General features: G+C 35.8%; 1 protein-coding gene across 1 annotated transcript; it reads left to right on the top strand.

The window, feature by feature from the left end:
* Window positions 1–267: 267 nt before the first annotated feature.
* Window positions 268–13,760, top strand: rxrga (retinoid x receptor, gamma a). Its single transcript, XM_059502089.1, has 10 exons — window positions 268–421; window positions 6,406–6,611; window positions 10,343–10,481; window positions 10,897–11,076; window positions 11,152–11,312; window positions 11,513–11,642; window positions 11,729–11,861; window positions 12,168–12,259; window positions 13,048–13,153; window positions 13,322–13,760. The coding sequence occupies exons 1-10, from the start codon at window positions 391–393 to the stop codon at window positions 13,467–13,469; spliced, it is 1,326 nt and encodes a 441-aa protein (XP_059358072.1). The 5' UTR covers window positions 268–390; the 3' UTR covers window positions 13,470–13,760.
* Window positions 13,761–14,529: the final 769 nt, after the last annotated feature.

The following is a 14,529-nucleotide window of genomic DNA, read 5'->3' as shown; positions in this document are numbered from 1 at the left end:
GTTTTTAAAACATTCATACAAAAACAAAAACAACAAAACAATTATTTAAAAACAAATTAGCTAGTATGAGCACTGTATATTGCATATTACAAAAATAGCTTACCTTAAGGTATGATAGTTTACAAAAAAAAAACCCCGTATTATTAATTTCCTGTTAATAATAAGAAAAAACAACATGTCGCATATACGTTTAATTTGGCAAATTGTACATCTTCAGGAGGCTGTCATTGGGAGAGGTCTGGCCCTCGCCTCCCCCTCGGTGGGGCCCCAAGCGTGCGCAGCGAATCCTTAGTCAGCTCGCGGACAGCAGCGGGGAGATGCTGCCGTCCAGAACGACAACCCAAGACACTTTACGAGAAAATTGGACAGTTCTTTCACATTCGTCCAAACATGGATAATAACAACACATATCTGCATCTTAGTAAGTGTTTCGTAGTTTTATGTCTTTTTTTATTCCCGGAAGTCATGCTGCTTTTCTTTCCATGATTCTGTGTTTGAGTGTCCCCCGTGCCGTGTGTTATCTGAAGCACGGATTCTTCAGACGGACTTTGGACGATATGCTCATAAATTGTACGTGCTTGAGTTATCGGCGTAGTCGTGTCATGTGTATTGACTTGGAACCAGTGCCAATGTTAAAAATCAGGTGATAAAGATTGTGCCTCTCAGTCAGGGTCAGGGGTTGGCACTTTAATTGCGGTTATGCAATTTATAGCTTTCCAGAGCGCCTCTCGTTAAACTGTTTGCTGTCGAGTAGTTATTAATGGCTCTCAGTTGGAATCTGGACAGCAGTGTGTCGTGGGTTATTTATTTGTTTATTTAGCAACAGTTTTGACTCTTTAGAAGGTGTATGAAATAACCCAGAGCTGTCGCGAACTGGATCAGCCATTCACGAGGACTATTGAGGATCAGAACTGATTTTTAACTACATGTGGAAAATGTTTATTTATTTTCTTGCCATGCAGCTAGACTTATAAACGTCTACATTTGGCTCATTCTTCAAACTAAGAGGAAATTTGCGAGGAAAGGCTGTTGGATAGGTCTGATAGATCACCAGGATGCTCCGTTTTCTTCTTTAACTTAATCCAGGTTCATTAAGTACACGTTGTGTTTTGTGGCATGTTGTGATGAAAATCATCACAAGTTTCCCATTAAAAAACTTAACAATGTTATTTAATGACGTTAGTTTGACCACCACGAGTGACAGGTTTAAAATAAAAAATAATATATAACAATTTATTTGTCGTCCAGCTTTTGTAAAAATTGCTTATTCAGAGTGTATTGAACTGAAGTTAACTATCATCTGTACTGTCTTTAATACAGGTCTCTGAGGTGAACATATCTTTCTCACAAGCTAAGGGCCTGAGCTGATGCTTGTCACAGCACATAACATCTAGCCTGTAGTCATTTTGTTGCCTTCATTAACACCATACTTGTTGTGTTTATTAATCTCACCCCAGATGCTGTTGTTATTCCGAGACAAATTGTGAAATATGAAATCTATTTTAAGATTTTATCAGGCACTCACCGAGTTGCGCGCGCTCTAATAATGCCAGTCCCTGCCTCGAGCTGCGTAATTTGCGTTATACGCGTGTCATTTCACGCACAGAGCATTTTCGAACTCACGCCCTCAACGGGTTTTTTTTTTTTTTTTGCGTGGTCATGAAATGTTTTATTATGTACATGTAAAAATTTATAATTTATTAGTGGTTTATTATATACTGTGGTTTTATATTATGTTCATGATAATATTAGCTTCAAAATCAACAAAAGGGCAATATGCAAGTGCAAGTGTAATAAATAAAAGAAAAAAGATAGAATACAAAAAGAATAGAGAAGCTAGTGTTAGTTGTTTTTTTTTAAAGAAAACAAGCAGTTTGTAAATGCAAGTCTAAAAGAGGCAAGTTTTTTATAGAATGAGAATAGATAGTGCTATAGTAAGAAGGTTAAATAAAAATGAAAGAGATGCTTTGACAAAAAAAAAAAAAAAAAAAAAAAAAAAATATATATATATATATATATATATATATATATATATATATTAAAACAGTAAAAGTTGGCCATAGCTATTCATATATATATAAGGGAGACCATTAGAATTAATATGGAATAATATGCATAAGAAAATTATCATTAAATAAGTGCATGCAAGCCAAGAGGGCTACAGCTTCATATAATTTATCTAAATTATCTCCAAAATTTGGAATGGACAAAGCATATTATACTTACATCTGATGACTCATGATTTTGTGTATACTGAAAGAGAAAGGCCCTTCAGCATTGTTGTAGCTGTGCGTTCAGCTCATGTTCCAGTAGTCAGTGAATAGAGTGCATGATGAAAACACAAAAGGCCAGTGTTGTGTCTTGGGTGTTTAAAGACCCTCTTCCTTGTGCTTGAGGTGGTCTCGTTAGATAAATCTGCCGTATCCTATTCCACCTTCACTGTTGCAACTAAATGCAAGTGTTGCCCTTCTCATGCTGAGAAAAAAACCGTACAACCATTGCTAAGACTGACCCCTCATCTGTGTGTGTTTGGTGTTGAAAAATTATGTAACGATTCAATATTTTATTGCATTTTACCTATAGCACAGTGTGAGTGGGGTTTGTTTCAGCAGAGAGAATCCTTCACCATTGATAAAATCTATTGCGATTGGGATCAGTATACATTAGTTTTTAACATAGTCTGTAGCTATTCTATACACAAAACACTGGAGCACAGAATGCCTGATCCATTAGATAACATTCAGTCCTAAAAAAGCAATGACGAGCACCTTCAACACAGGCCTGGTTGTTATTCAGCTTGCTAATCTAATTGACAATTTTTCTGCCCCAGTTATGACAGTCACTCCCAAGGACAGTCTCAGAGAAAATCCATGTTCCAGATCGCTCACCCCCATGCTCCTGGTTCTAAAAAAATATTTCAAGAGCTTCTACTTACTCATTATTATCGTTCTCTGTATTATTACTTTACACTGGAAAATCTGATAAATAAAAAAAAATAGCATTCATTATTATTATTATTTTTTTATCTGAAATACTGATTGATAGACCGTTGTTCAAGATGTTTTATTAAACACTACCACAAAGCCAAATCAGAACACATTCCTTCTCTGACATTTAGGACTAAACTTTATCAGATTTTGGGTTTGCATCAATAAAGCCACGGGATGATAATCTCTTTAATCTGAGAAGGTAATCCAGCGTCAGTCCACCACACATCCCCAGGGGGATTGTCCCATCCAGCCTCACCCCTTTATTCAGCATTAGAACAGATACTTCAGGATCCAGTATATATGTTATCCTGAAAATGAAATGCTGTATATATGTCCAAGGCAAGGAGTACATACAATTTTTATATATATATAAATTGTATGTACTCCTTTTCTTTATTGTTTTTAATTAATGTCTTATATAAAGCTTATAAAACACAATGTTCTTTGTCCTTGAGTCAAGGTTTTCTTTTTAAGCTAGAAGTCAAGGTGTTTGGGTTAAAATCAAGTCATCTCAGGGTTTGTTTCCATGCATTTTTTAAAATAACCAGAATTTCAGCCTAGTTTTCATCTTATTTCTCACTAGCCTCGTTTCAGTTGTATTTTCATGATAAGCACTTTCAATAAATCTTGGTTAGTCTTTTTAGATTCATTCAATTTCTTATGGCTCCTTAAAATGATCTAGGTGACCTACAGGGCTACTAAACACACTATATAAACACTTCATTATAAAGCCACACTTGGTTTAATTGTGGTAACAATACACTACAATTGTACACCACAATCCTACTGAAGCATTTAGAATATCAATTAATGACAGTCATATGGGGCTTTAAATGCAGCCATATGGTGTTCTGTGCTGTGCAAGCGAATTGAATATTTGGATGATTGAGTGACTGTATTGATTTTACATAATCTCCACTAGAAAGCAAATTATTGCTTATCATTCGGTCATAGAGATTTGCTGAATAATCAATAAATGATTACTCCGATTCATCCCACTTAAGATGCTAATTCCATGAGAACATGTGCTCACTGATCTGTTATTTAAGTACATGAGCATAGAATTCTCTCTCTCTCTCTCTCTCTCTCTCTCTCTCTCACACACACACACACACACATGTTGGGTTTCCATGTTTTATGAGGACATTCTATAATGTTTATGGAGTGTTTTATAACGTTGCTTTCCCACTGTATTTTTACCCGTAAACCTACCACTTTTCAGAGTTTCAAAAAAACATAATTCTTTATGATTTATAAGATGTATTCCTCATTGGGACCAAAAATGTCTCCACAAGGACAAGGATTTTGGATATTGCCATCTTTAATGTAGGGTGTAACTGAATATACAGTATATTACTGTAAACCTACTGTTTAGGTTTTGTGAGGTTTTTATTTTTTAAGAAACCAAGGCTGCATCTATTTTTTCCAAAAATACAGTAAAAGAGTAATATCATGACATTATTATTTAAAGCAGCCTTTACTCCAGTCTTCAGTGTCACATGACACTTCTGTAATCATTCTAATATGCTGACTTGATGCTCCAGGAACATTCTTTTATGTATCAATTTTGAAAACAGTGCTGGAGGGGTGCTGATTAATATTTGTTTTCTGGCATTTATTTAAAATGGAAATCTTTTGTTAAATGCAAAAGTCTTTACTGACTTTTGATTTCAAACATCCTTGCTGAACAAACAGTTGAACTGCATCTACAGTATATATCATATAACCATTTGTTTCTATTAATGATCTGTTAAGCTTTTATGAAAGGTAATGTAAAAAAAATGCTTTCTGAAAATTGTATGAGGCAAAAAAAATGGCTAAACATAAAAAGCTGTTTCATAACACTGGCACAAACTCTGCTGATTGTGTTTTGAGGATCCTCAGCACGAGTGAAAGAAAGAGCCAGAACTCTGGCTTTGAAAATGCACACCCAGGCTTTCCAAGGATAGATGTTCCTCCTGATCAGAATGTGCCATTCAGAGGTCATTAACAGCACAAGAATCTAGCCAGGGCACAGAGACCACTTTTACACTGAGAGCTTTTACACTGTTCCCACTGGTCATCCAGGGCATGTCACAGTGACAGAGCCATCTCAGTGTGAGGAACAGGAAGCATCACAACAAAGACACTGGGAAAGCCATCACTCTCTCATGCCTTTAATATACACTGAGAGTGAGTGTAAATGGTTTATTGGGATGATCTGAATGACCTTGGACTGAGTTTGTGCATGTGGCTGATTATAACATGAATGTGAAAATTAAACTGTATATAATGTGAAGGAATTGTGAGGGTTTAAACCGCATCTGCCCTGCACGATAGGCTTCTTGGTTTCTTATTGGTGAATGCCATGTTTTGGGGTTAGTATTTAAAAAAATAAAGCTTTACATTAGCTGTGCAGTTTCTTTTTCTTGCTAGCTTTTTAAACTCTCTCAAAAAGAAGGGTGTTGTGTCTAATGGTCGATCAATCAGGTTTTTCAATGACCAATGCTGACACCGAACCGATATGATGCAGATATGCATATTAATTTATATATAATAAATACTGAGCATGTGTATGTGTTTAGACCTATAAATGAGAGACCTGAAAGTTGATGTGTGATGATCCATGAATGCTCGCAGTCACTGCTACTCTCGTATTTGACCCCTATAACTGCAAATGCCACCAACCATTACTGCCCTCATTGACAGGGCCTCCAGATGTCTCACAGCTTTTCTAGAATGAAAATGTCAGACTGTCACAGTACATTATCTGTATTTATATAGTAGAAGATATTTATAAAACCTTCACTAGTCAACTGTGTATTCATGTGTTTGAATTGTTAACTATTATTTAATGATTAATATTTATATTTTTAATATTAACATTTGTGACAAAACGAGTCATTAGGGTTATTTTTTTTTTTTATATACATCATCTAAGAGCTGAATCAATAACCATTGATGTATGGTTTGTTATGATAAAACAATATTTTGCTGAGATGCAACTATTGGAAAATCTGGAATCTGAGGGTGTAAAATAAATCGAAATATTGAGAAAATCACCTTTAAAGTTGTCCAAATAAAGTTCTTATATAAAGTTTTGATATATTTACAGTAAGAACATTTACAAAATATCTTCATGGAACAAGATCTTTACTTAATATCCTAATGATTTTTGGCATAAAAGAAAAATCGATAATTTTGACCCATACAATGTATTGTTGGCTATTGCTACAAAAATGCTTGTGTGATTTATGAAAGGTTTTGTGGTCCAGGGTTACATTTAAAAAATAAAATAATAATTCCATTATGGAATTCTAACATATAAAAGAAATTATAAGTTCACTTATTAGCTGTACAAACTGTTCCTATTAATTTCCGGTTGCATTTAGTTGTTGATGTTGGATACAGACTAATCCCCTATTTCTGTTCTTAGGTTCTTCTTTGCAGGTAACACATGGTCACCTGAGCTCTCCTCCGTCCCAGCCTCCTCTCAGCTCCATGGTGTCCCACCATCACCCCTCCATCATCAACGGTCTAGGGTCGCCATACTCAGTCATCACTTCCTCCTCTCTGGGCTCACCTTCAGCCTCCTTGCCCACCACCTCCAGCATGGGCTATGGAGCGCTCAACAGTCCACAGGTACAGTACAGAAAAAGAGACAGTGGTTCCCAACTAGGGCCAAGCATTTGGAATATAATTTTTAAATGTTTTTGAAAGATGTCTCTCTCACTCTACAAGGCTGCATTTAAAAATACAGTAAAATTGTAATCTTGTGAAAAGTTATTGCAATTTAGAAGAACTGTTTTCTTTTTTGTGCATATTTTCAAATGTAATTTATTCCTGTGATGGCAAAGCTGAGTTTTCAATAGCTGTTATTCCAGTCTTCATGCCACATGATCTTTCAGAAATCAATTTTATATGCTGATTTGGTCATTTATTTGTTGTGGCAAAGCCATTTCAGCTGGTTAAAAAGAGTGGGAACACTGAAAAAATAGAATTATGTAACATTGTATTTACTGTAGCTACTTTAGAAACTAGGAGTGCTCATAGATTAAAATAACATAACTTGGACTGTAGTAGGCCTTTGAATAATGTTGTGGACAATCAGGCGCCTTGGAGTCAAAAAGGCTGAGAATCACTGGACTATGAGACATTGTAGTATTTATATTATGTATGCTAGATTTAAAAAGGATAGTTCACCCAAAAATGAAAATTCTGTTATGAATTACTCACTCTCATGTCGTCCCAAACCAGTAAGACTTTTGTTCAACTTTGGAACTTAAATTAAAATATTTTTCATCAAAAAGGAACATACACACATGCATCGTGGTACTGTCATCAAATTTCGACACAGAAGAGATAAGGAGAAACTGTTGAATAAAGTCATTATTATTCTCATAACTTTGTAAAATTAAGGCTGAACCACTGATTTCACACGGACTATTTTAAAGATGTCCTTACTATGTTCCTGGGCCTTAAATGTGGTAGTTGCATTGCTGTTTATGGAGGATCAGAAAGCTCTCGGATTTCATAAATAATATCTTAATTCGTGTTCCAAAGATGAAAAAGTTCTTACTGGTTTGGAATAACATGAGGGTGAGTAATTAATGACAGAATTTTCATTTTTGAGTTAATGAATTGCTTACAATCAATCTAGTTCAAATTCTCCATTCTCATATCCTCCATAAATGAGAAGAACTTCTAGGTGTTTAATAAGCACAACCTTTTTCTTTGCTTTGCTTTGTATCATTTGTGATATCTCATGGAAGAGATAGTGGGACATCCATGCTTCCGAGCAGAGAAACTTTAGCTGCAAGAGTGAACCAGCGAAGAAAATGCAGAATGCTCTTTTAATGCATCCCTCCTTTCCTCTGCAGGGCCTCCCTCTAGCTCGAGGGAGAACAGCCCATTCAGTTTAGTCTAGCCTAAAAAGAGCTAATGTAGCGTGACGGACAGCCCTAGTATAACCTTGGCTCACATGGAGAGAGATATCATTGCGTTGAGGCTCCGCTACAGTGGGCGCAATATGCAACATTTCAAGAAAGCTGTGGAAACCTGCTATACTATTAGCTGTAAATAGCGTCATGTGTGAATGTCTTGCTTGAAAGTAGGGATGCCTCTATAGAGGAACGCTTCTTGTGAGCAAGGGCCAAGAGCTCTGAATAATATATAGACTATAGGCAGCAGATTAAAGGGAGCGAACGTGATGGTGGCTGCTGTGTATCACCTTCCGAGCATCTTTCTGCCTCGCTGAATGGCTCACCGTTTCAGGATAGCGCTCTCACAAAATTAACATGTTTGTGTGAGTGTGAATGCATGTGTGCATTTTTTGCCTTTACTGTTTGAAATCTTCAAAATGAAAATGAAATGTACTTTCTTAATGCTTGTTCATAGTCTTATTAACCATACATTATAGAAAGAAACACAGTAAATGTATTATAGTTTACCATTTTAGATTCAATTAAGTAAGCTGGGATTTAGCATGGTTTTTGACCCACTTAAATAGGACTTAAGTATATGTAATTTAGTAATTACTACTATATTACTTTTATCTTGAAGTATATGGATCAATTGGTCTGCAAAACGTACTGACAAGCATTTATGATAAACTCAAATATAACGGATGTATTTCAATATATTTGAAATTACAAATTTGTAGTAATATATATATATATATATATATATATATATATATATATATATATATAATTTGAAGCCTGTCCTCCAACAAAAAATGACCATATAGGTCGTTTGTGCAAGCACCTTATTACGACCTATATTTACGTTTTAAAGTTAAGCGGCCTCTAGCGGGCGTAAAAATAATGACAGTATCGCGTTGCGTCTGTGGTCATGAAATGACGTGCAACGTCATTACCAATCAAGACGCACGTTTATTTAAACAAAAATGTGTGAAGTTTTGAGACTTAGGTCTCTGCAGAGCAAAAGTGGGCGTTTATCACCTTGTGGGTGTTCTCAAACTGCTGGGTGTTTCTAGATCATGCAATCTGAATGATCCCCCTTACCCAACCCCACCCCTAAACCTAACGTCACTATGACGTCAACCAATCAGCTATCATGGTGTAAAAACACCCTCATCTGGTAACTCCCATTACTTTCCTGCAGAGACCTATACTTGGAAGTTTTTACACCGATCTCACAGTAATTCATACATATTTTACTAGGTGGCTTATTCGTTCGAATGAACGCACCTAACCCCACCCATAAACCTAACCCTCACAGAAATCATGCTAAATTATGATTTATTGAGCATATACATTTTACGTGCACGTCCGTTCCCTGGGATCTAACCCATGATAGCATGATTGCATATCAAGGTATAACGCAATAATCTACCAACTGAGCTACATGAAACGCAAATCCCAGTGCAAATAAAAGAGTACAAAGCATTAATATGAAAACGACCTTTTGCCGATCGGGGCGCAATTGTAGTATACGCTGATGGGTCGTATTTCAGGGATTTGGACAAACGACCTATACGAGCATATTGGTTGGAGGACAGGTTGATAATTTTTGGAACATTTTGGAAATGTTCACTCAAACGTGTCTCAAAACAGTTAAGTAAAATGCAGTATCTGCAATTTTGTTTTTAAATATATACTACAAGCGCACATTCCGTACAATTAAACACACTTATTTGACAAGAGTTAGCAAGTTCACATTGAGGTCTGACTCTATTCTGTCCAATCTATTCAAATAAAGTCACAAGCTTGTTGAATTGTCAAAAATACATTAATTATACAGCATTTATGCAGCAGGAGCTGGTTTGTTGTTGTGTATAATGTTTGATACAGCTTTTTTGCAAAGTTTGGGGAAAGACAAAATTGTATAAAATATGCATAAAAAAACCGCAGAGCTCCCAGCATCATTAAAAATGCATATCCCATCATTGTATCTCAAAAAAAAAAAAAAATCAGCTTTTTAAAAAGACTATTGACCCACTGGGGTTTAGCTGGTTTGTTTTCAGTTTCCATTCCCTGACCTTTCTATCTTTCTCTGAGCATGTGTGGTTAATTCTATAAAAGCCACCTGACCTGTACTTGAACATGATCTCATTTCATAAAACTTGCTGTGTCAAGTGTGACTGTTTGCTGACATCTACTGGTGAAGACACATTTAATTTACCTTAAGCCGATACATTCATTGTAATTAATTACTTTTATTCATCGTAGCACTGATATATACTGATATATATGATATATTCCATAGTTTTTGTTTTTCACATTACAACCATGTAAACATCTAGAAAACTCTATGCTACACGTCTAATAAGGCTCAAAGCCACAGAAAGTGGCAAACCACACACAGACACAAGCTTACTTTGTTGTTCTTTTCCCTCTCCTTCCTCACAGATGAACCCCATGAACAGTGTTAGCAGCTCAGAAGACATTAAACCTCCTCCAGGGCTGGCGGGACTGGGCAGTTACCCCTGCAGCAGCCCGGGGTCCCTCTCCAAACACATCTGTGCCATCTGTGGAGACCGATCCTCGGGTACGTACCCTCATACAGCACATGTACACCATTGTACGGATTCTCTCTTTGACTCGATCCTGACTGGGAGAGTTCACTCAAAAATGAAAAATCTGTCATCATTTACTCCCCCCAAACTTGTATGAATGTCTTTCTTCTGTGGAACTTGAAAGAAAATATTTTGATGAATGTTTGTAACCAAACAGTTTTGGCTTCTATTAACTCCCATTGTATTATTTGTCCATACTGTGGAATTCAGTGGGACCCGAAACTGTTTGGTTACAAATATTCTATATAATATCTTCTTTCATTTTCCAGAAGAGAGATTAGCCAGAGAGATTTGGAACAATGTGAAGGTAAGGTAATTTTGGGGTGAACTATCACTTTAAAGACATGATATGATAATGTAAGGTACGTTATCTTTGTCTACCTATAGGGAAACATTATGGTGTTTACAGCTGTGAAGGATGCAAGGGCTTCTTCAAGAGAACTATCCGAAAAGATCTCACGTACACGTGTCGAGACTGTAAAGACTGCCAGATTGACAAACGCCAGCGTAACCGCTGCCAGTACTGCCGCTATCAGAAGTGTCTGGCCATGGGCATGAAGAGAGAAGGTGAGTGACTCAAATGAAAGAGAGGTATGTTTGTGGATAATTTCTTGAAGTTATAGAAATGTTCCGTGTGTGCAGCGGTGCAGGAAGAGAGGCAGCGGGGTCGGGAAAAGAGTGATAATGAGGTGGAGTCTAGTAGCAGCTTTAATGAAGAAATGCCAGTGGAGAAGATTCTGGACGCTGAACTTGCAGTGGAACCCAAGACTGAGGCTTACATGGAGTCCAGCACAGGCAACTCGGTGAGACACCTCGTAAAGTTTTGTAAGAAGCAATTTGATGTCCAGTTATATCAATCACCAAACAAAATATTACAAATGTAAATGATGTGCATACAATGCACGTGCTTGTACTTAATACACTTTTGATCAAAATCAAGATTTCATTTTATTTTTCTTTCCTACGTGCAGTCCTTTCATGTGTAAATATTTCTGATTCTCAGAGAAATGACCCAGTGACCAACATCTGCCAGGCTGCAGACAAGCAGCTCTTTACTCTTGTTGAGTGGGCTAAGAGAATCCCGCACTTCTCTGACCTTCCTCTGGATGACCAGGTCATCCTGCTGCGAGCAGGTCAGGATCCCTCTATTCAGATGTTAAACATGTGTGTGTGTAGCATGCCTGTGCCGCTCTCACTGTCAGTGTGTGTGTGTTTTTAGGTTGGAACGAGCTGCTCATCGCTTCATTCTCACATCGTTCTGTGACGGTTAAGGATGGGATCCTCTTGGCCACCGGCCTGCACGTCCATCGCAGCAGCGCTCACACCGCAGGGGTCGGCTCTATATTTGACAGGTCAGGTCACAGCATCTCAAACCCTCCCTAGGGACACATGCATGATACTGATATCTAAGCCACGCTTAAAATGTGTGAATGCAAGTTGTAACAAAAAGACCAAACCATCTTATACATGCAATATTTCATAATAACATGACTGTATGTATCATATGTACTGCTTTACAATTCATTGATCCCTCTGCATTTCCAAATAACATTATCTAATCGATTTTTATAATTTTAGGTTTGCTTTGATTGATTTTTTTCCCCCTTATATTATTGACTCTTTGTAAATCCAGTCTAAATACATGATAATGTTTGCAGGGTATTAACAGAGCTGGTGTCTAAGATGAAGGACATGCAGATGGACAAGACGGAGCTGGGCTGTCTAAGAGCTATCGTCCTCTTTAACCCAGGTAAAGACCTGTCCTGTCCAACATCAACTCTGAGAATCCACGAGTCCATACCAATCAGTAAATCTAATCAGACAGATGTGCCTTAAAGATCATATGACATTCAATTCATATAATTAATAGATTAAGTTGTTGATTTAAAGTGTTACATTTAGGAATTGTGATTAATAATTGAAAATATATATATATATATTGTTATGAAATGTATGGGACATTATAATTTTATAAGCAATATGTAAGTATTTAAAAATAATAATATATGCAGTGTTTTATATCAAATATAATTATGTTTATATTTAATGTTACATATTTTGTTGCATATAATATATTGATTATTAAATATACTGTATTACATTATATTGTATCTATTAATATTCATTATTATATAGGATATTTTGTCTTCGAAGGACACTGTTTGTTGATTCACTTTTTAACAACAGCTTGTCAGGATACTACACCAAAAAAATTCTAATTTTGTCATAATTGTTCCCTCTCATGTCATTCCTAACCTACATGAAGGTTATAAATATATATTTGTGTTCCACATATGAAAGAAAGTCAAGTTTAGATTGACTTGCATGTGAATTAATGAATTTCCATTGAACTATGCCTTTAAATTAAAACTTTTGAGGTTTGTTGTAACCTGAACAGTTTTTTTAACAGTGTACAGTTGTCATGTAAAGAAAATGCAAGTAATGAGAATTTCCTGTTCAGACAACAGCATTCAGTTACAAAGGGTTGACAATGAAATGCATGTGTTGTTATGTTTTATGTTACTGTCCCTGTTATAGATGCAAAAGGATTGTCAAACCCATCAGAGGTCGAGGCATTACGGGAAAAAGTGTACGCTTCACTGGAGGCCTACACCAAACACAATTACCCTGATCAGCCCGGCAGGTAGTTCCCGCTCTGACTGCCATCGTGATGTTTTATTGATGCCCCAGCACTCCTGCTCTTCTTTATTTCATGACAGACATCGGCTTCTTATTAGTGTGAACAGATACAGATGTAGGTCATGCAGGTATAGCGTTGGAGTCTGAGTGTTTTTTTTCTCTTGTCACTCAGGTTTGCCAAGCTGCTCCTCCGTCTGCCCGCTCTGCGCTCCATAGGACTGAAGTGCCTGGAGCATCTGTTCTTCTTCAAACTCATCGGAGACACACCTATAGACACTTTCCTCATGGAGATGCTGGAGGCGCCGCATCAAATCACATGACACAAGTCTTACTGTGTGTAAATATCCCCAGCGCACACTTAGCCCCATCATAACAAAAAGAAGTTCTTATTTTGTACCAAGCACAATGTGAAAAACAAACAAACACACAAAAGATTTTATTGCTATTTTCAAAGAAAGAGACACCGCTTAAGTAAATTGTAAGAGTACTGTAAACCTTTATTTTGTACATAGATTTTACCGTCTGTGATAACTGCAGAAACTAAATGTGAAAATATTTAATTGAAAGCAAAACTGTATAAACAGTCACCAGCAATTTAGAATTCTGTGAAAATAAAAACATTTAAATAAAGAATGTTTTGTTGTTGCCTTATTTTGAAATAATCTACATATGCAATTTCTACCTGCATTAGAGCTGTAAAATAAAATTCAGATTCACCTTACTTAGTCACAAATATTCACAATCACACACACACACACACACACACATACATACATACATATATATATATATATATATATATATATATATATATATATATATATATATATATATATATATATATATATATATATATATATATATTTTTAATGTATATATTTAACAATAAAAAACATGAAATTATTACAATGAAAATTATGACAAGAAAAATTGTATGGATTCAGTATATTTAATTTAAGGGTTATTTTGTATATTCAAAAGTAAGGTAAGTTTTTTTAAAATAAATGAATTCATACTTCTATTCAGCAACCGTGCATTAAAAAAGTGACAGTAAACATTTGTATTGTTACAAGAGATTTCTTTTTCAAACTATCATTTTGAACTTTCTCTTTATAAAGGATGCTGGGGGAAAATGTATCATGGTTTCCACAAAAATACTGTTTTCTACAATGACAATCAGAAATGTTTCTTAAGCATCAAATCATTATACTAGAATGATTTCTGAAGGATCATGTGACTGGAGACAGAAATTCAGCTTTGCATCACAGGAATAAATTATATTTAAAAAATGCTTAACATATAGAAGACAGTTATTTATATATTTAACTATAAAATATAAAATATTGGTCTGCACTCTAGAATCTTTCTTAATTTTATAGT

This window comes from Carassius carassius, chromosome 20, assembly GCF_963082965.1.
Source record: "Carassius carassius chromosome 20, fCarCar2.1, whole genome shotgun sequence".
In the NCBI taxonomy this organism is placed as follows: domain Eukaryota; kingdom Metazoa; phylum Chordata; class Actinopteri; order Cypriniformes; family Cyprinidae; genus Carassius; species Carassius carassius.
Note: the sequence above shows the minus strand (reverse complement) of the source record. Positions and strands in the feature narration are given on the sequence as shown.